Raw genomic sequence first — 23,271 nt, 5'->3', positions numbered from 1 at the left:
GTACGGATACTAGTAAGCTGCTCATCTTGAAGATGACAGAAGAATTTTCAGAGTGCTGTAACCCAAACCAAACTGCAGGAAGTGTCTGAACGCTGTTCTCAAAATGCTGTTTCAATGAAAGTCTTGCCTCTTTATTTTTAGAAGTGAAAGGAGTTTCAAACATAAAATTACATGAGGCTTAATACGACGTGGTTAGGTTAAGTTCTTAGGGAATATGTATTGTGCAATGTAGTTATATCTTCTTTCACAAGCTGCTGATTATTTTTATTGTTCTCTTACTCCCTTTTGCCATGTAGCCGTCCTCAGAAGGTGTGTTTGTGTCCTTTCCTGCCTGTACATCCACTAAAGGTCTCCACCTGCCTGTATATAATTCAGCATCCAGCAGAGGTGAGTAAGGCTATGGTAACTATGGGACTTGAGCGCCAATCCCAATGCAGCAAATGGCAGGCAGGAGGAAAGAGCTGTGCTGTCAGCTCACTGTCATGCTTCAGCCCCAGCCATCAGCGGAGGACCATGCAGTACCACAGTACTTGCCCCTCTGCCAAATGGGATGGGGATGAGAAGCAGAGGGAAAAAATGTAAAACTTTCTGTGAGAGAGATAAGAGGGTTTAATAAATGAAACAAAGTGAAATACAGGAGCAGTAGTACTACCACTACTGCTGCTATTAATGATAGTAATATCAACTGATACGTGATACAGTGCTCACCTCCTGCTGGTGCCCAGCCCATCCCTAAGCAGCAATGGCAGGTCCTGACCATCCCCAGTTAATGATGGACATGTGAAATATGTCCATAATATTCATGTGAAATAACCATGTTTAGCCTGTTTGAGTCATCTGACCTGGACATGCTCCCTCAAAATTTCTTGTGCAGCTCCTCACTGGCAGAGTGTGAGACACTTGAGAAGTCCTTGGCTTAGGTAAACACTACTTAATGTACCGATGTTTTCATTGTTGCTATCAACATTATTCTCATCCTGGATCCAGAACACAGCATTATATCAGCTACTGGGAAAAAATTAATTATATCCCAGCCAAAACCAGGGCAATCATATAATGATTTTTCCTTTTAAACATCATGACTGAATGCCAGTTCATCTGAGTTGCTATATTTGTTGTTCAGTTCATCTGAATTATTGTATCTTTGAAATCACACCTTATTTCTGTAACTCCATGCATGCAAGGCATCTCAACAGTATAGTCTTACTGGAATTGAAATCTACTTACCTTTGTACAAACTGTAAGAATGAAATAACATTGTTATTAAGTAACATTAAATAAAATAAAGACACATGGGTGTGACTGGGGTATCTTGTACAAGGCCAGGAGTTGGACTCAATGATCCTCATGGGTGCCTTCTAACTCAGCATATTCTGTGAACACTGTGTCTCACAGAGGTGCTAAGAGTAGATCCATAGAGAAATGTATTTTGATTACAGCAGTGGTCTCTTATTGATGTTAGTGTTCTGTTAAAATGTGAATTAAGCTATTCAACGTAGTGATGACCTTACCTGTTTCCCCACTGAAAACTACAGTTCAGCTTCAGAACACTATGTTTTGGTTTACCAGTAGGAGGATGTACATTGATGTTTTTCTCTTTGGTTGACAGTGGCCCATGGAGGTGGATCATAAGGTGTTTAGAAATTGTACCACATTTACACAGATCTGGGTAGATGCTGGGTCTACAAATCAGACTGTGGAATTCAGAAAACTGTATTCTCATGGTGCAGCTGTTTGCTTGACATTGACAGCTGTTCAGTCAACATGCAAAGAGTAATTTCCTGAAGGAATTTAAACAGAACACAAAAAAATCCAATTTAAAAAAGTCTTCTCTTGCAGGGAAATAAAAGAGAAGCCATGACATGTTTGGGCCCTAAATGGGAAAACTGATTTTTAATGGACTGTGTATAATAGAAATATCCTCCATGTGACCTCCTATTTTAAAACCACCTAAATATACACTGAAGTCACTTGCTGGGAAAAAGAAGTTTAAAAATATGCCAGAGATATTGAATTGGCATTTTAATTGTGTTGAATTCCCTGTTCATGATGGAGAGTATTAGAAAAGTCTGCAGATTTTTCTGGATTTATACAGCATTCCAGTGTCTGGAAGGCTATCTACAACTTTTTATTATTTAGCAATCAGAACAGGTGTCTGTTACAATGAGATGTAAGTTTTCTATTACTCTGTGTTGCATAGTGATAATTTATAGAATAAACTATCCTTGGAAGACCACTATAGTAACTATCCAACTATATGAGGGCCCTTAGCTTATCAGAGATAAGTCCTGTTAAATGGTGGTCTTTGCAGGTAGTCAAAGGTGGTGCTTTTGATTGCATAACTGCAGAGGCGTACGTGACAAAAAATAAGTTCCCTTTGCTGCTTACACTCAAAAGACAATCAGTCTTGAAGGCAGATGAGCCTTTTGGACTGTATCTGATCCTTCAGTCTGCCATTGCATTACAGATACACTCTTAACAGTCTGTTTCAAAAATAACCCAATAAACTAACCAGATAGAGAATATCTTTCCCCTGCTGCCCGCCAGTCTTAACTGTCATCCCCCACGTGCTTCATTGTTGGCTTTGGAAGTCTGCAGTACATTGGATTAAGCCTTCAACTCTTGTCAAATGGTGCTATTGAGACTGGTACTGAGGGAAGATAGTAATGCAGAAAGTCAAGAAAAACATATCCTATGTTTGGATTAATGTGACTAATGTCTTCACATTCACACTATCCAGAGGCCAAGCTGCCAGATAGATGTGCACATGTATCAGGTGTTGTCAAAGGGAGAAGAATCACTTGCTGTAGAACAGTGGATCACATGTGGGAAATTGTACTGTCAAACTTCCATTTTGCATAATAGCTACATGAATTATTTAGATTTTTGCTTGTGGAGGAATCCAAGGACAATATAGCGTTCCATGTCAAGGTCTAAATACTTGGTTTCAGATCAGTGTTATTGCATCATTGCGCATCATGAGACCAACTTAATAACTAAAAATATAGAAATCCAGCATCAGGACTAGTGCAAAGGTGATGGAATTATTTGCTCAGTCTGATTTTTTTTTTTTTTTGCATATAGGTAAATATATATATGTATATATATACCTCTCTCTCTATATATAGATAGGTATAGATATATAATATAAATATATAAGTAAATAGAATAATTGTGTCATTTTTCCTTTTTCATGCTTGCTGTTATGATCCAGAGGTCAGTGGCATAGCTAGGTGTACAAACCCCTTTTTGTCTTACCTTTGCCTTTGCTTATTCTTGGAAGTGATTGCAAGTAGGATGTACTTTTCAAAACTTGAGTGATGTGTGTAACTCAGGACAGAACCCTGAAGCATCTATCTGCGGAAATTGAGCCCTACCCAGGTTTTCTACTGATAATGATACTATTTCATTAATGCTAATGCTTTTTTTTGCCCGCTGTTTATTATTCAGTGATTTTTCTCTCAAGTTTTGTTACTGTTTTTTATAGTGATAGCCTAGTTCAAATTTATGGTGATGATCATAGATTAGTTGAGATTGAGTTCAGTATTGTCAATTAAAACGATACAATCTGAAGCATCAAGATTGGGGTTTTTTTCCTGAAGATTTTTTGTCCTGTTACCTGCTAAATTTTTTTCTCTCTCTGTAGTCAACAGATTTTGAAAGAAAATAAAAACATTAATAATTCATAGAAGCCTTTCTTGATTTTATTCAAAAGTAACTTTTCTTTTTTTTACAGGAAAGTCGAGTGTTAAGAACGGTACCTTTGCTAGCAGCTTGTCTCCCTCCAGACAAATGCAAAATTTTGGTTGGTCGACGTTTTAACGAAGACAGGTGAGCAGGATTGCCTGTGCATTTTCTGGTTCTCTGTAAATCATAGGAATATATCTTTCAGTGTCTTTTAAAATAGCCAACAGTGTTCTTAATTTTTATTTCAAGTGTGCACACTCACATTCTGATTTCCAAAGATAGTCAGAAGCACTTGATATTCTTCCTTCAGGTTATAGTCTCAGTTCTGCGCTCTTGGAGTGTTCACATGGCTACTTTCAAACTCTTATCTGTTTCCAGTTCTGTTCTTTCTACTAGCTCTGTCTTGCTATTCTATTTTGTTCTTTTTGATTTGCTTTATCTGACTAACCATTTGGTGTCACTGAAGTAAAACTAATAGTTTTTACTCAAGTGTGGGAAACTGAGAAAGCAGCCTCGTTGTGAGATTAGTTTAAAACTCTTTAAAATTTAAAAAAAGGAATATTAATTTTCTTCTTCCTCTTAAAATACATCATAAGAAAGCATAGCTCTCAGAAATTTTAAATTATTTTTTCTAATATTCTGAGACACTGGAAAATACTGCTTTCCCATATAACGTCTTTAATCTTCATTAGATGAAGCTAAATCTTAGAAACCAGGTCTTGGTACAAATGCCAGTGAAGCTTTACTACATACATTTTTAATAAAGCAAATAGAAAGTGTGAATACTTAAAAAGGAAATTAATTCTCAAATTGAGTTGAATCCTTAGAGGAATTTCTGTGAGTGGTTAATATTTGCTGTTTTCTTTTCCTTCAATAAAAGTTGAATGTTAATGTTAATACACATGACATGGTGAGCAAGGCCAGTTGAAATATACAAAAGTGTGAGGGAGAACAGAGTGGTAGGGTATCTGTTATCTCAATTCAGTAAAGTGATTACTTATTCCTGAATACAGAGTTAAGGCATAATTTACATAGCTGGATATACACTGTACAGTATGGTTTTCTGAAACTCCAATTACAAAAGCCTTTACATTTGAAGGATCTCTATTAAAATACTCTCTACAAAAATAGAAAACTTCAAAACAGTGGAATGTAGCAGGATGGGCAAAAAAAAGTGCTAATGTCTTTTCCCTGCATTGTTCATAGGCTTGTACAACTGCAGTATATTTGCTATTCACTATGGAAATGTTGGGGCAAAAAGCAACTATTGTCTCTTATGCATGAATAAAGTACAATTTATTGGATTAATGCTCTTTTTAGGCTACTAATAATAAAGTTTTGTAGGTATTTGTTTTTGTATAATAATACTGTTTCACTCAGAAGTAATTGTGGGCCTGTATTGACCAGAGATAACAACTGTATCTAATATCTGACATGTCGAAAGTTTGAATTATTTTGGTACCAGACTTTTATAAACAACCTTGCCACTATGGTTTTTAAGTTTCATTTTATATTTTGTGACTATTTGGAGGGGGTGATTTTGTCTTTATTTTATTTTTCTGGAAAGATAATCTAATCCTTAAGCTTTTCCTCTTTGAAAATATGCAGACTTTGGTAGATATAGATTCTGGATGGTATAGATTCTGGATGCTGTGATAAAATTATAGATTCTAATGAAGGAACACTTACAAAACCCCAGCTGCAAATATTTCTACATGCACTACTCTGTTACTTAGGACAGTGTGGAAACAATTACAAATTATCTACATTGCTCTCTGAAACCAAGCCACACAAAGTGCTGGTTCTGCACCTGGGATGGGGCAACTCTGACTGTGTGTGTAGACTGGGGAATGAGAGGCTCGAAAGCAGCATGTGGAAAGGGACCTGGGGGTCCTGGTCAGTAGTGAGCCAGCAGTGCCCTGGCAGCCAGGAGGGCCAAGCGTGTCCTGGGGGGCATCAGGGACAGCATCACCAGCTGGGCAAGGGAGGGATTGTCCTGCTCTGCTCTGGGGCAGCCTCACTTTGAATATTCTGTGCAGTTTTGGTCACCACAACATAAATGACATTGAGCTGTTAGAGAGTGTCCAAAAGGAGAGCAATGAAGGTGGTGAAGGGCCTCGAGGGGAAGCCATGTGAGGGGTGTCTGAGCTCACTTGGTCTGTTCAGCCTGGAAAAGATTGAGGAGGATCTCATTGCAGTTACAACTTCTTGTGAGGGAAAGAGAAGGAGGAGACACTGGTCTCTTCTTTCTTGTGACCAGCAACAGAACCCAGGGGAATGGCCTGAAGTTGTGCCAGGGGATGTTTAGGTTAGATAGCAGGATAAAGTTTTTCACCCTGAAGGCGGCTGAGCACTGGAACAGACTCCCAAGGGAAGTGGTCACAGCACCAGGCCTGTCTGAGTTCAATAAGCATTTGGTCAATACTCTCAGGCACGTGGTGTGACTCTTGGGGTCCCGTCCTGAACGGGGATGGGAATTGAGTCAATGATCCTTTGTGTCCCTTGCAAGTCAGCATACTCTACAATGTTGCGGTTCTTTGACTCTGTGAAATCTCAGTATAACTGCCAGCCCTCCTGCAGTTCAGTGGCCTAGATTAGAAATTAAATGGACCACTTGGGAAAATTTGTAGCTTCACTTTAGAAGTGATAAAATGCAATTTATTTCTGTTGATTTTCTGTAAAGCTGTTTAAGGTAATTATATACAATAGATATGACACTTTGTAGTGCTTGTTCACAAACAGGAATTCTTACTATATTAAATATCAACGAATTGAGTTTTGCCACTTACCAACTAATGTTAACTGAAACTGGTTACAGGTTGTGGTTCTTTATTCAGATAACTTTTTTGTGAGCTTTTTTTGTGCTTTGGTGTCATTATGCTATCAAACTAAATTCATGCATTTTTGCCCCTTAGTTCAGTCAAGAATGACTAGATGCAGGCAGAGATCATCAGCCTGTCACAGCTTTTGTCATTCTGTGTGTGGAAGTAATTAGTGCTGGTTAACTGAACATGTGCTAATTTCCATCTGAAACTGTACTTTACCATATCAAATTTCAGATTTCTCAGTATAATTTAGATAATATTCTCTCTGGCTGTTTTTTCTTTGAGTACTATAGACTTCAGCTTTGCACTGAGTCCAGAACAGATCCTTTCTTCTACTCCCTCCTCCTCACGCTTTCCCTCTCTCTCAGTGTGTGTGCTCTCCCGGCTGCAGCGCCTTTCTGGGCATATTCACAGGGAACACACAACAACTCTTGCAGCTTACTTACTACCAAAACCTTGAGAAGAGGTTGTTGTGGGCGTTGGTTTCTTCTCTGAACTAACAAGCAATAGACAGAACGAGAAGAAATGGCTCTCAAGATGTGCTTCAGTGAGAGGTTTAGATTGGAAAATGCCCTCACCAAAAGAACTGTCAGGCAGTGGAATATTCTGCCCAGTAAAGTGGTTGAGTCACGATGCCAGGAAGTATTTAATAGACTTGTAGAGAGGGAGTTTGGGGATACAGTTTGGACATGGCAGTGTTAAGACACTGCCATGTCCAAACTGTATCAGTTGGATTTGATTGTTTGGGGTCCTTTCCAATGTAAACAGTTCTGTGATGATCCTTGTGCTAATGTTTCTGTTCTTAAAGATTATGCTTTACATACAAAGACAGTAGATAAATGATCAAAAATTAGATGAAACAGAGGCACTCTTCCTGGATATCTTCTATGCTTCTGTCCTGACCCTAAGGGCTTCCTTCTGAATGTGGAAATGACAGAGAGTAGTTACCTTTTCTAAAATCTATTTTATTACTTGATGGAAATTACTACCTTTTAGGAATTATGGCAGTCCACAATCTTCCAAGCACAGGAGTATTGAGAGAGGTAGAGGCACCTGCCTATTACTGAGGTGAGACAGTAAAAATGATAAGAAAAACTGAGAAGTCCTCATTAACCTGATGGTTTTCTACAGATAATATGTTAGCATCTATTCTTTATTAGTAGTATTGTTTGCTACTAAATGGCAGTGTTACATTTTTAAAATCTGAATGCTTGCTTTTCACACTGGATCCATGTTGAATTAAAACCATCTAGAGAGTTTGAGAGCAACTGAGTAGATGTGTAATGAAAATGTACATGATACAAAAATGGGATTATGTTTAAATTACACATTTCAAGAGCATGCATCCCAGAAATAATGAAATGCTACTTAAATGCACTCATGAGAATGTATAAATCTTCAGTGACAAAGTGGTTGGATATTCAGACAGGAATGAAATATCTGAACAGTTTTGCTTAGCAGAGATTGTTGTTGTGCTAAATGAATTATAAAAGCCTACAATACCTGCTGCATACCAAAACTAAGGCTGATTTATAAGAGAAGCAAGTATTGTAGATATTTCTCTTACAGAGCTCAAGGCCATAGTTATATCTTACAGCATAACTTTTAAATTGTGTCATCTGTTTGAGCTTTATGTTAGCTGCTGGCCACGTAAAGCAGATAAAAAAATTTGTATTGATGAATTTATAGAAAGAGAAAATTATTATCTTCAGATTGATCTTACTTTTCATTATTGCAATGAAAATCTTACCTGGATTTGCGGCGAGGTGTCCAGCCTTGAGGGCTAGTTGTCTGGCTAGCAGAGGGCGGCCAACACCTAGCTGCAATCCAAGGCGAGCACCCTTTGGCATCTGAGGGCCTCGGGCTGTGCTCGCTGCGGACCAGTCTCGCTGCCACCACAACGGGAATGAGGAGCTGGACACTCGCTGGGGATGAAGTCAGGTTTATTGGGGAAACACAAAATGTCAGCCAGGGAGTGACCAAGAGCAAGGGGAGTAACAAGGTTATAAAGGGTGAGGAATCTCAGGGAGGGGTTTACAGAGAACCAATAAGGGAGGACAAGGGAGGGAACTTAACATAACAGACGTTAGGGAGAACCCAATCAATACAAAGTAAAGGAGGGGCCCCGGGACCACAGCCAATCATAACCCCCATGGGAAAGAAGATTCTAGTAAACTGGGAGGAGTAGGGGTGATTGACTGGGCCCAGGGAGGAGAAACAAGTATGCATATAAGGGAATGAGGGGGAGGAGGAATTACATAACTAAAAGATAATTACAAAATTGTCTTCAGCGATGACAACCCCAGTGGCGGGAGTTGCCATGGGAACAACATATTTGGCAGGTTTATGGCGGGAAAAACTGGTGAGGGCAGAACCATTATATAAAATGGGGGGATAATACAGAAAATGGGGGAGCAATCAAAATAAACTAACAAAACACACTACAACAGGATTGAGGTAAATTACTACAACTGTAAATGATACAAATTACTTTTTCTTGGAAATGCTAACGTTTTCTGAAGTTTGAAAGTCTACGAGTACTGTGAAGTGCCAGTGAAAGTATTGGAAATGTCATAGTGTCTGTATAAAGGATTTTTCTTCAGCGTAGTTTATGGAGGATATTCCTGCAATTACTTAAAATCATTCTATTTTAAGGATGAGAGTTGTCAATATTAATTACATATGTACTATAGAATTACAGAATACCAGCATGGAAGGGGACTTCAATGATCATCTGGTCCAAACTTTTTTTAGCAAAAACAGTCTAGACAAGATGGTTAAACCTGTTCAGAAGAATCTTAATTGTCCGGTGTTGGGGAAGTCATGGAAGTAACACTTGGTGGGAATTAAAGGGATGGAAGGACTAGGAAGAGGAAAGACTAGGAGGGTTGTGATTGTTCATCCTAGAAAGGACATGAGCCAAGTGCGGCCTTCTAGGACAGGAGGGGAGCATACCAGATAGATGGAGAGAGACTATTTACAAGGGGGAATGGATTCAAACTGAAAGAAAGTAGGTTTAGATTAAATATTAAGAAGAAATCTTTACTTTGGGGGTGGTGAGACATTGGGACAGATTGCCCAGAGAAGCTGTGGATGCCCTGTCCTGATGTGTCCAAGGCCAGGTTGTGTGGGGCTCTGCGCAGTCTGGTCTAGTAGAAGGTGTCCCAGTTTGTGGCAAGGAGGTTGGAACAGGATGATGTTTCAGGTCCCTTCCAAGCCAAGCCATTCTGTGAAGTTGTGATGATTCTATGATCCTTGGATGAGTATGCATTGAAAACCAGTGTTTTCAACTGAACTGTCAACTAAAACATCAGTTGTGGTGTTCATAATATAAACTTAAAGAGCTTCATAATCAATACGGATTTGGAATAGTTTTAATAATTCATTTATTAAATGAATTATTAAAATTTTAAATCCCCTTAGAGGATTTTTTTAATCCTCTAAGGGGATTTAAAATCTCTTCTGTCTCAGAATTAGGATAGTTTAAATCGAAGACTTGGGTTCTCAAGACAAACATGAAAATAATGACCAGTTTTAAGCCTTGGGTACTAGATATCGTGTAATGGGATGGCCTCGTGCTTTTGATTTTGCGTAACAATTGTTGGTTAAATTAAAATGATACCAAATTACTATAGTGTAAGTAAGGCTTAAAAAATAATGGGAAGAACTGTTTGCCACAGGCTTATTTTACAGATTTCCAGTTTCTATTTACAATTTTCCTGTTCATTTTGGAAAGACAAATCGGTATGTTTTGGTTTTGTTTGTTTGTATGTCTGTTCTTTGTAGTAAACTACATTGACAGGAATGAAACACAGTGTTGAATCAGTCTGGATTGTTTGCTGGAGGGAGGATGGCTGGCAGTGAGGGTGGTCAGATGGTGGACTACTTTCTCCAGCTTATTGGTACACTGAATTCCATTCCACATTCATTTCATATACATCCTTTATGGTCCCATTTGAGTCTTAATCTCAGGATTTCAATGTCTTGCACTTCAATCCTGTCTGAATTTAACATTCTTATAATTGCTTTTTCACATGCCTCCTCAGAGAGTGATAATGGAGTGCAGGTTTAGGTACACCTTGTATATATCAACTCAAAATCCATTATGAACCATTTCTTCCCTCTCTAGTCCTCCCCACTCCTACCACTGCTTCCCCCTACAAATACATGTTATTGCTTGATTTTTGGAGAAGTGGCGCAGATGCCTGGTTTCTGGAACTTAAAAGGTGACAGTGACAATAGAAATTCATCAGTGTGAACTTAGATGTTTACAGTGTGCCTGTATCTGTGATCTTGCACCAAGTGGATCTTGATAGGTATCATGAAGTGCCCACTTTATGTGCTGACTATTGTTAATCCCATTCCGATATACCTAAGATGTGCTGGCTTCTCTTTCCACTTCACATGGTGTTTCAACTGCATAAAGCTCTTCTCATCCTACCAAATCAGTTTACACCTTATAACCACTGCGGTACTATGTAGAATTAATTTCTTATTTGATGTCACATGCTTTGGGCAGTCAACCCTTGCTTTATATTTCTTCAAGATTTCTGATTGAAGCAAGACGGAAGACTGAGAAATGAGTTCCAGACAAGTAATGCGTTCTTTATTACAAGACTAGCCTTTTCTTGAGTTCTCCCCTGTCTGCTTGTCTATTCCATTCTGGCGAGACCCCTTGTGGAGTACTGTGTCCAGCTCTGAGCCCTTAACACAGAAAAGATATGGACCATGGACATATTGGAATGAGTCCAGAGGAAGGCCATGAGGATGGTCAGAGAGCTGAACGCGTCTCCTATGGGAAAGGTTGAGAGTTAGAGTAGTTCAGTCTGGAGAAGAGCAGGCTCCAAAGGAGACCTTGTGGAAGCCTTTTGGTACCTAAAGGGGATTTCAGGAAAGCTGGGGAGGTACTTTTGCAAGGTCTAGAACAAAGGAAATGGTTTTAAACTGGAAGAGAGTAGTAGATTTAGATTTAGATCAGGTACTAGGAATAAATTCTTTACCCTTATGGGGTGAGACATGGAAACAGGTTGCTTGCAGAAGCTGTGGCTGCCCCATCCCTGGAGTATTTAGGCCAGACTAGTTTATACTTGGCTTTTGGAACCTGGAGTACTATTTAAATGACAATGTCTTTCACAGATTTTTATAGGCTAGGACAGTGGTGTCCTGCAAACACTTCAGGAGTTTCCGTGTACATTAACTGTACACTCAATAGGCAGCCGTTGCATCTGTGGTACCACTGACAAGTGTAGAAGGCCAACAGGAAGGAAGAAGAGCATGTAAAAGAATGGGAACTATAACTGTACCAGCTAGTATAAATAGTAATTAAAAAAAATCCAAACCAATGGAAATGATAACATTTTCAAAAGTGTCCTGTAGATGTGGACTATGAATTGCTAATATTTTATCTATATATAAGGTTAAAAATGGGATAATTGCAGTAATTTTATGCCAAGTGTTTGATAAATTTTTTCTAGAATGCATGTATTAAATTTTGGTAAACAATTCAAAATGTCTTTGGCTCCAATACACATTACAGTAGTGATTAAGCATTGCAAAAGATATGATATATTGTTTTATTCAGCTTTCATTGGTCACTTTTGTGGTTGTTTTTTGATTGCCCTGACTTAGAAGCTGCCCCCACTTTAGGTGTTGGAGGAAAACCAACAGCTTCAGAGGTGTTGGAAGGAGAAAGTGGTAGATGACAAAGGGAAATTTAAGTAAAATTTGGTGGAGATGAGTGGGAGCTAATATTTGAAAGTATGTGTACATCATGAAAACTTTGTAGAATTAATTTGATTTTGTGTTTCTGTGCATTAAAGGTATCCTGAATTAGCAACTGTGTGCAGAAATCCCAATACTCTAATTTTGTATCCTGGAGCTGAAGCAACCAACTTGGAAGAAGTTGCAGTGATGTCTTCTAGTCCATCTGTTATGATTATCATCGATGGAACATGGAGTCAGGCTAAAGATATATTTTACAAAAATTCTCTCTTCCGCCTTCCCAAGCAAGTGAGTTATAAACTGTAAAATAAAAATTCAAAGTTTGTCTAGTAGATTCTTGCCTCTAATGAGTTAGAAGGGGGTAGTTTTCTGAGGATGTAACCAGCCAACAAGAGAAAGACAACTTGAACAGTTATTTAGGCAATCTGTAAGATTGTAAGAAAGATAATTGTAAATATTGATAATATGATAATTGATAATGTCTACTTTCTCACTTGAAATTTGCTTTTGATTTTCACCTAGCATATGTAACTTCATAGTGAATCATTGTTTTGCAAAATTGAAAACTAATTTGTGTAGAAAAACACACAACAGTGTCTTGTTTAAGATGTTAGAATAGAAAGATTGAAATAAGTGTTTCTTTTCCCCTGCATAAGTATTTTACATTGCAGAAATATGAAAGCTGAAAGTTGAATTTTCAGCCTCTTAGGAAAGCATCACACTCTTCTCATATGTCGTCTCCACCATATTAAAAATTCTGTCTCAGGTAACATTTTACAAATACTGTCCATTTGACTGTATATTCATATTTTGTATCTGTATCTTAAGTGTTTTCATCAGACTAGGGTTGTTTGTGTACATTTAGTTTTTTGACAAAGCTGCCATTTTTATTCAGTTTTACTAATGGAGAAAATAATTCCCTTCATTGTTGGATCATAATTAGTATCCCTGAGGCTGTTAAAATGTGTATTTTATTTTTAATAATGGACAGCAAGCTTATGGATCATTTTACATACAAGTAATGCTTTTTAAATTATTAAATCCTGCCTAAGGCAAATTGGAGCTGATAAAGACTTTGAATTGATAGAACATGTAAAAATAATGGAATGAAAATGCAGTAAAATACTACACCAAAAAAACCTCTTAGAAGATTGAGCAGTAATATTGACTATAATGCATGAAACCTCATTTAAATATATAAATAATTTATCTTTCAAAAAATCCATAATACGCAGTTTGTTGCTTGACATGTATTCTTCTGTTGCATTAGATTTCACCAAGATATTAAGATGTATCTGTGCACTACAACAAATGAAAAAAAAACATTTAATGTTTGCAAACAAATGTGTTCCTATCATAGGAGGTTATTACACCACAAAGACTAGATATAAATCACATCTACATGTGATTTTATAGACACCTAATTTGCCCATAACTGTTTTCTGTATGTTAAGATGTTTTGTACAAAATTTCATAGCTGTGGGAGCAAATGTAGGTGTAGGGTGTTAATCTATAACCCTCTATACATGAACATGGATAAAAACATGTAGAGATGTGACAGCCCAGAGAGATTTTCTGGATGGAAGTGGATAATTGGCTACTGTGCACCTTTCCTCCCTGCAAGTGGGCACCAGAACTAATGACTGGATACGTCTTGTCGCTGTGGGGTGAGTCACAGTCTTCCTTTCTGAGAAAGTTCAGAGGCATTGATTTATGAAACAGCAATGCAAGGGATCATACTTCAAGCTCTAGGAAAAAAATTCAGCAGACAGCATGAGTATAGAAAAACATTCTTCGTAGATTTGCTTTGTTGTGCATACATGAATTCTGTATTGCATCGATTGCAGTCTTTAGCATTTGCAGTTATTCGTCAACACTCAACTTCTTATCTGGCCCTTTTGTCAAGGAAAGGTACATTCTGACATCCATATCCTTCTTTTTTATTGGAATTGCATTGCTGCTCTTGTTTTAAAGGGTTTAAATTCTTAGAGTAAATGAATACAGTGATACAATGATTCTTGAAGTATTAAGTTAATAAAAGTATTAATTTTTTTCTTAAACTGTGGTAGATGGTAAATATATCAGAGCTATAATCAATATTTGGTTTGATTTTTATTTTATACGCTACTTGATACTTTCTATTATTCAAATCACAGGGATGTGTTATGATGACATTGTTGGAGTTCCCAAATGCAAAAATAGCTTCCTGCAGGGAAAACTGTTTTCCCATGTTGAGGTGTGACCTGGCTGACATCAATCTCTTAGATCAAGTTTAAAGGTTACATTTAGTGGTTTGACTGTAATTTTTGCTTTATTTGTTCTGTGCTGTGCCAAGTTAGAGCTTGCGCTGTGGCTGCACAGAGTCACCGGTGAGATAGGTAAGGCTCAGTGATGACACCCACTGGGTGTGGAGCCGTGCAAGGGCTGTGTTGGAGCGCTCTGTACACACCTGGATGTTAGACTAAGTTTGATCATTTTGTGCTGAAATGGTCTTGAGGCACCTGTGCAGCTCCCTAGAAACTTATTAATGGTTAAAATTAGCAGTAATGTGGGAGAACATAGTTATAAAACTGTCTGCAAGTAAACACCAGCACTGTTAGGGACTAAAGTTTGTTCAACCTTTAACAGCGTTCTGTTTCATCTTTCTCACTGATCTAGATACCATGGCCAACACTGTAGGGTTTTTCTGGCTTTTTACTATTTCTGCATTATTTCTTGTTTTCTACGCCATAGTTCATATTTAAATGACCATGTAAATGGCTTTCTATTTGAAAAAAGTTTTTACTGATCATATCTTGAAACTTTGGGTTGATATTGCAATTTTCTGAGACAAAAGTGAGTAGAATGTCCCTATATTTGAAATTCAAGAAGGCAGGCTTTTTTGGCCCCAGAGAGAGAATAAGGTTTATAGAGGGGGATGTAAAAAGTGAAGAGGATGTGATACCTGGTGGCATTATCTGTAATACAAAAAGAAGCTAGACTTATTCAATAAATGGTGATGTGTGCTTTTAATCAATATTCTGGAGGTAGAAAAGAGCTATTTTAGTAATGAAGACGTTAGCAATTCTTAACTACAAAGACATCATCGATTCGAGCCATTGAAAGGAATATTTAATTGTATTACTTTACAGCTTTGCTGATTTTGGGTAATACAAACTGCTATGTTGAATGATTTTCAAGATACTGTGGGATATTTTAATAAACTTGGCTGTTGTATTAAATTAGTATTAAAATCTTGAGATCTCCAATAAAAACTCTGTTAATTAACAGCTCGGTCAGCAGAGCATTTTTCCTTGAAAAAAATGTTAAAAGAAATTTAAATTGCGCTCTTCCAGAAAGCCCCAGAGGAAATAGATATATATGAATCTAACATATTTAACTTTATCAGAAAAATGTAAATTTATGTCTTGATCCAGAATCATTCTTATTGTGGAATGGAATGGAATTTTTTTTCTTAAATTACAAAGCATGAGGTTGGACAAACTTTTTAGCAAAAACCTATGAGGCACTGGGGTTAAGGTGACTTTACAGAATCACCAACTCAAAAGTCTGGAAAAGACTTTTGAGGTCATCAAGTTCAATTTAGGACAGAACACCACCTTGTCAGCTTGTTGGCACTGATACCAAGCACCACATCCTGTATTTCCTTAAAAGTCTTTTCCCCTTCAGGGACAGTAACTCACTCCACTGCCTCTCTGACCAGTCCATTCCAGTGCCCAATCATCCTTTCTGTAAAAAAGTTCCTCCTAATTTTCAGCCTAAACCTCCCGTGGGGCACCTTTAGACTGTGTCCTCTTGTCCTGTTTTTAACTGTGTGGGAGAAGAAACGGAGCCCCACCCTTTCACATCTCCTTTCAGGGAGTTGTGGAGAGTGATAAAGTCTCTCCTGAGTTGCCTCTTCTCGAGGCTAAACACCCTGAGCTCAGTCAGCTGCTCCTCCTGTGACTTTAATAGTCTTTAATATGATTATTACATTGATTACGCAGGGTACTCCATAAACTAGCACCCTCTGAGAAGCGCATTATCCCAGGATGTTTTGCATAGCCACAACTGAGGAAGGGGTCTGCAGGCTTTTGAATCTCCTCTGCAGCATCTGCTGCTGTTGCAGAGGAGATACAGAGAAGGTATTCAGTTACCTTGGAGAAGCTGATGCAGTAGTTTGAGAGAAGAACTAGCCATTTGTCACAGTTCATGTGGTGGTGTATTGTGTGAAGCAATCACAGGCCACTGTGGGTGAAGCCACTTCTGTTTAAGAGAAGATAAGCACAGCATAGTGGGGAGAGATGACTAAACTCCTGACTTTTTAATTCTTTGTCGATGCACTCTTCTGTCACTTATTGTGCATAATAATGTCAGCAGCATTGTGCCAACAAATTATCCTATTTATGCATTCATCACAGTATTGCTGTTATTCATATATTCAATACCTCATTTTCTTTTTCCATCATGCCTTCACAATTTCTAATACATCTATTTTGTTTTCCTTATACTTTCTTCGCTACATGAAAATTGGTATCATCATCTGAAATCTGGTTTCTTACAGCAAATTTTTAACCTTTGAGCTTTACTGTTTAGTTCAGCTTGCACTGTATGCTTAAATCTGCTTGACTAGTCATGAGCATTTGTAATGTATGCTTGTATTGTCAAGCACTGGTTCTCAAGCAAGTTGATGTTTTGATATCCAACTTTAGATTATGCTTGGGATCTCTTGCTCTTCCTCTCTCTCCCTTCTCACTCTTCCTTCCCTGAGGTGGAATTTATTTTCTAACCAGCTTTTTTGGAGCCCAAGATGTCACTTTTGAAAGAGTTTAACAGATCTGTCTGCAGTCTTGCTTGAGCTTTTAAAACATAAGAGGTAGCTTTGAGATCAGGGAGTTATCATTAAATCTGACTTACTGACTTACTCCTTTAACATTTGAAAATAATTTGTGAATTTCTTCTCCAGCAAGAGAATTCAGATGCCATATTGAGAATATATGGCAGAACCATCCAGAAATTGCAAGAATGTACGTGTAAAGACTAATTGTTATTCAGAGGTTTTCACAAACATTGCCTATACCGTCATTTTAGTGAACATTTAGAGATTTGGAGACTAGAGTTTTTTATCAATATCAAGAGCATCTATTTGCAGTAGCCCTTTAATAGTCAGAAAGTATTTCAACTGATGCAAAGCAGGCCTTCTACATGATCATTTTTAGTAAGGGCCATGTAACTAAAAATGGTTATTATAATTTTGTTGATCTATTCACACAGCTGCATCAGAAGAGTGCTAATCTCCTGTGTGTTAGACTGCATTATGTGTATATAAGGTCATGCATGACTGTTCTGAGGAGGAAAAGTCATTCCTCCAATGCTCAAAACTTCCAGGACAATCGATGCACATGTTCTTGAAATAAGGATAAAGTATCCAAAATGATCTTTTGACCACAAAATTTATGTTCAGCTCTAGAATTGTCAGTTTTCTGAGGACAGTCCTGTGTCAACGCTTTCTTACCCAGTCAACAGCGAAGACTCAGAAAGTCTTAACATCACAGTTTAAGATTATCACAGTCCTTGATGATTGCATGAGTACTGCATGTTGTTGGCTGTGTTTCTGCTTATCCTTATATCTAGGTACACTGTACTAATATTAATAATTTAGTGGAAAATCTGATTAAGAATAGGATTAGGAGAGCCAGGGATATATGTGCAGTATTGGTCTAGCTCAATGCAACTGTTGAAAACAGGTGATGTATCTTACAAATTTACTGAAGCTGTTTACGTACCTGCTTCATGGCTCCTTCAGAAGCAATCTGACTGGATCAGTGCAAAGGTCACTTTTTGCAGATCCCTCACCAAATACCCTCAATAGAAATAAGTGTCATACAAAGAAATGCTGTCTTGTTTAAAAAATGCTAAACAAGGCATTGGTAACTGGTCTGTTTTCATAGTGACTGTAATTTTATTTTACGGTTTGTAGAGAAATTGTTAGTGCAGCCTGCAGTGAATCCAGGTTGTTCAACATATTCTGAAGTAATACCAAAGGTATACTAGTTAAGTGACAAAATGTCATCATGGCAGTAAGTAATTGAAAGTGGTAGTGATAACACAGTGGGGAGTTCTATAAGGAGTGTGAATTTCAGTAACTGGACATTAATACAGTACTGATACAGTACAGGAAATTCACTGTAGATAAATGTTAATGAAAGCATATTAAAAAACTGTTTTTTTTTTTTTTTTTTTTTACAACTGGGCAATTTACTTGTCAGCAATGTGATTTTGGGATTATAATTATAAATTTGATGCAAAATTTAGTGCCCAAGAGCTAGATGCACATCTGCTTGCTTGAATGCACACATGCTGTTCCGTTCAGACCAGAAGCCTCCTATTAAAAAAAGGGCACAAAAATTCACAGACAACTAGAAGAAAACTTAGGCTGCTAACTACATTATCTGTGTACATTTTGGACTTTTCATATAGAGAAGACAACATTTCAAATCCTGAACCAGATTTGGAATTGTTCAATTGTCATGCACTTCGGCAATACCACTGATGATAAGATTTTTCCTGCATTGAAATCTTTGCACAAAATACACCTTGAACGCTTCTTGTTGTAATACAAATTGAAAAACTGTTGGTGAAGTACAGAAATTCTTTTAATTGTTAATTGGAACTGGGATTCCAATTTGCTGATCTTCTGTTTAGTAGTAGTAATGAAATATGATGACTGATTAACTTCATGCAAGACTTTCTCTTAATGTGCAGTCTTTGTAGATTTAATTCCATCACATGTAAAGTAATGCCTATAAAGCCCCAAAAAAACGGCTTGGCAAGCTTCTTAAAGGGGCTCACATCTACTCAGAGTTAGATGCATAGGAGAAATGCTGACAAGATATCCTCAAGCAGTCAAACAACAAAAAAAGCTTTAATGGCAGCTTCAGAAAAGCAGAGAATCCTGGCAAAAGTTTAAAGCAACATACAATCAACATAAAACACTTCACAAAGCATTAACTTGGTGCCCCATTCAATTTAACAGGCTCCAAGCCCATCCCATTTTAAGTTTCTCAAAACTCCAGGAAGATGAAATTAGAAGAAGAAAGAGAGAAAGACAGAAAAGCTGTAGAAAAGAGCATACACTTCTGGTTTGTGGTGTTCAGCTGATAGGAAGTCCAGCAGGAAATAGAGCCAAGACCTCTGCTTGCTTTGTGTCCTGGCTAAGCTACCCTTTGGCTTTCCTGTGCCCTTTCCCCAGGTGGGACTTCCCTCATCTGGCCACTCTGGGGCAAGACTGGGGCTCCAGGGCCAGGTGTGGAGTATTGCCTGTGTTGTGCCAGGGAGTGCTGGCCACTGTAGGGCTGGGACACAGGCCCAGAGCAGGGTGTGCAGTGCAAGGCGTCACCTCATCAAAGGCAAGGCCCAGCCCAGGATGCGCCTTTATGCTCCATGCCCCCGAAATGTTCCAGCCAGCAATCTGCCCAGTCTCTTGGATACCCTCTCCTGTATTTGTTTGTACCTGAGTTCGTTGCAGCTCCCCTTACTTGCTTTTTACTGCCTGGGCAATTAGTTCAGAGTCTTCTGTAGTGTATACAGAAATTTCTTTTGCAAATTGTAGAACCATAGAATGGTTTGGGTTGGAAGAGACTTTAAGAATCCATCATCATCTAGTTCCAACCCTTTCTACAGTGAGGGAACTACATCAGTGGACAGGGCTACAGGAAAGGGCTACAGGTGTCATCTATCTGGACTCCTGTAGAGCTTTTGATACGGTCCCCCACACCTTCCTTTTCTCTAAATTGGAGAGAGATGGATTGGATAGGTAGACTGTTAGGTGGATGAGGAAGTAGGTGAACAGTCACATCCAGAGGGTAGTGGTTTAGTGAGGGTCAGGGGCTCAGTGTTCCAATGGGAATCAGTGGCAAGTGGTACCCTCAGCAGTCTCTGCTGGAAGCAGTGTGATTTAGTGTCTTCAGTAATGACACAGACAAAGGGATCAAGTGCAACCACAGCAGATTTGCAGATGACTACAAGCTGAGTGGTGGGATGACACTCCTGAGGGATGGGATGTCATTCAGAGGCATCTGAATGAGCTAAAGAAGTGGACCTGTGGAAGCCTCATGAGGTTCAACAAGGCCAGGTGGAGGGGTCTGGACTAAATGACCCTTGAAAAGTCCCTTCCAATGAAACTATTTTATGATTCTGTGAAAATAAATAAATACACTGAGATTTTGATGTCTTTCTATTTATGATGGGCTTTCAGCTCAGGTATAGTAGCCAAATTTTGCCCAGAGTAGTTAAACATTTTCTTAAATTCAGTTTTCCCCATTTTTCCTATTGAATTTAGGTATTCTTCATTATACAGTCTGATGGCCTTGAACTAGAAAAAATGTGATCTGCTAGTAGGTAAGGTAAATGCTACCATATGCTTTCTTTCTTAAACATTTTTTTAAGCTGTTTGCTCATATTTATATGAGATCCTAGGAATCCTGTGGTAAAATGAATCATCATAAAGCTGTTAAAATAGGTTGTACATTTGCTCCCTATTAAAGGTAAACATAGTGGTTTTGAGGCAAGACCCTCAGGATGATTTATGAACTTGTTTGTGGCAATAAACTGCAAAGTTTCAGGGTACTACACAAATGTTCTTACTCAGCACTGCATTTGTCAAAGGGTCATTCCTGCTAAGTTTATTTACTCCCTTCTGTCTGACCTTGTCATGACATTCTCTCCCTGTGCATAGGATGGGTACAGTCTGCTAAACATAATTCTATTTGCAAACAATATAATCAGGTTGTTAAGAACACTTACTGTTAAATTAAAATACCATAGTACTACAAAAAATCCTTCAAAACGCTTCACTGTCTTCAATACAAAGGGAAGGTGTACAAAAGGTGTTAATGATGACAAGAAACTGTGTTGTTTCACCTCATAAACTGATTAATTAAAAGCAATGATACCACTTCATAGTTGATGTGCTGTCTTTTGAAAAGGCTCTATAAATTTGAAATGTCAAGGTTATGTGCTGTCTAGAACTCCAGTCAATGGAAGAGAACTTCAGCAATTTGTCAGGCAGGGGGAGCTTTTCTTATTCTCAGCTTCTGAGAAACATGGCCCAAATCTGTTACAGTTTGGAAGATGTGATTAAATATTTAGTAAACACTTAGGCATTTCTGTTTCTTTTCAATTGTTCGCTGGCCATCATGTAATATGCCTGAGTAGCTGTCAACACAAACAGGTCCTTGAGATTTCAGAGGATTGATCTTTCACCAAAGTCAGTCACATCAACATCTGTTTAAAGAATTCTTTGCCAACTTACCTTGTTGCTCTTGTCAAAACTTCATGTTGTGCAAAGTGAGTAGCACTTACTGGATTCTGTTTGTGTGGCCTCTGTGGGGTAAGCGTGGATTCACAGGTGGTATGGGATGTCTGAGAGTAAATCCTATCAAACCGCTTGCTTGAAACTGTCATCATAGGGATTCTTTGGGAGAGCATTCTAACTTTTCTGTAGGAATCAGTGAAGAGATGTGCCAACTATTCTCAGGATTTCACTGAGCACTAAGAAAGAAGAAAAGAGCTGCTCACAGAGTATGGAAAGCAAGGGACAAACTCTTGCCACTCCTTTTATTTAAAAGACATTAAAAAAACCCCTTCCTCTACGGGTCAACCTGCTTTTCAGTTGAAGTGGTGCCACTGAAGTTACTAGGTAGAAGAGTCCCATGGGCTTCCCCTGAAGGGTTAAATGCTAGACAGGAAGTTATAAAATGCCACCTGGTTTAAAGTAAATTACATGGTAGATGTGATGAAATGCTGAAGTGTCAAAAGGTGTAGGACACTGAATTGTAGTTGGCTGTAGGGTCTTCTGTCAGCAATTCAACTTGCAGCAATACCAGAACTATCAATACAAAATTAATGCATAACTTAATTTGCTCAGCTATGCACTATGCATAATTTCTTTTTTTCTTTTTAATTTCTTTATTTTTCCATTAATGACGGGTAAAGTCATGAATGAGTTGGTGAAGAAACCGTAATGTTTTGCGGTTCATTGAATAGTTATATTATTTAACAGGAAGTGGGGTTTGTCATCTAGTTCTCTGGTATATTCAGATAAGAAAACTTTATTTGGGAATTTGCCATTTTCAAGCCTATAGGAATAAGGAATGAATAGCGTTTTGTTTCTGAAAACATGTTCAAAAATCAGAGGAATTTCGTTGATGGAGCAAGCAGTTACTCTAAAGTGTACTCGGCCATTTACATAAATTCCTTCCAGAGAAAGTTAAAATTTCCTTCTAATGTAGTTAGTGCCCACAGACACAAATGTAATACAGTTTATGTTGTATAGCAAACTGTCTAACACGTTGACAGTGGGTTACAATTAATGTAAAAGTAGAAATATAAAACCATTTGTTCATCTTCACACAGAAAACACCCAGAACAGAAGTAAAAGCAAAATATCAAGTCACTGTTGTCATCTGGCTCTATCTTAATTGACTCTTATTCTGATTGCTCTCTGAATTTTTTATAAAATCTCCTATTCAATGAGCTCAGGAGATGTAGAGAAAAATAATTTTTCTCATCTCCACAGTTACGAGACTTCAGTAAGTGATTTTATGAGGGCTAAATAATAAATAGTGCCAAGTAGTAAATGAGTTTTTTTACAGTCCCCTTTTATCTTTATGCTTTTTTTCACTCTATTTTTATTTGTTACAGTTTACAATTTGCATGAGAGAAATTCAATACTAAATTTTGCCATAGAACCTAAATAAATGAACAATGCCCAGTTTAATTCTGCAAGAGAAAGAAGTATGATCATGAATAAAAAGTGCAGGTGGGCAGGAGACAAATCAGAAGCCAAGGCAACAAAAACCAGCCACAATGGTTGCAGCGGGGAAAACTGTAGTAAGGCTGGTCCTGGCAAGTATGGATTCAACCATCCATCCGTACTCATGGAAGAAAAACACTGCACTTTCACTGACTTGTTCCAAACACATTTCTTATCTATCTGTGTATGACACTAGTGTGTTATTTACTAATAGTGATTTTACTAATAATCCCACAGGGTAGC

At 38.0% G+C, this 23,271-nt stretch overlaps 1 protein-coding gene across 1 annotated transcript in view; it reads left to right on the top strand.

Moving 5' to 3' along the window:
- The window catches only part of DTWD2 (DTW domain containing 2), a 62,446-nt gene that overhangs the window by 27,775 nt on the left and 11,400 nt on the right, over positions 1-23,271 (top strand). Inside the window, exons 2-4 of the mRNA XM_058824252.1 lie at positions 297-387; positions 3,737-3,831; positions 12,332-12,521. Coding sequence (XP_058680235.1) covers positions 297-387; positions 3,737-3,831; positions 12,332-12,521 — 376 coding nt within the window. The remainder of the gene's footprint in view (positions 1-296; positions 388-3,736; positions 3,832-12,331; positions 12,522-23,271) is intronic.

The sequence above is a fragment of the Ammospiza caudacuta genome, chromosome Z, assembly GCF_027887145.1.
Source record: "Ammospiza caudacuta isolate bAmmCau1 chromosome Z, bAmmCau1.pri, whole genome shotgun sequence".
Lineage (NCBI taxonomy): Eukaryota > Metazoa > Chordata > Aves > Passeriformes > Passerellidae > Ammospiza > Ammospiza caudacuta.
This window is presented reverse-complemented; position numbering and strand designations above follow the sequence as displayed.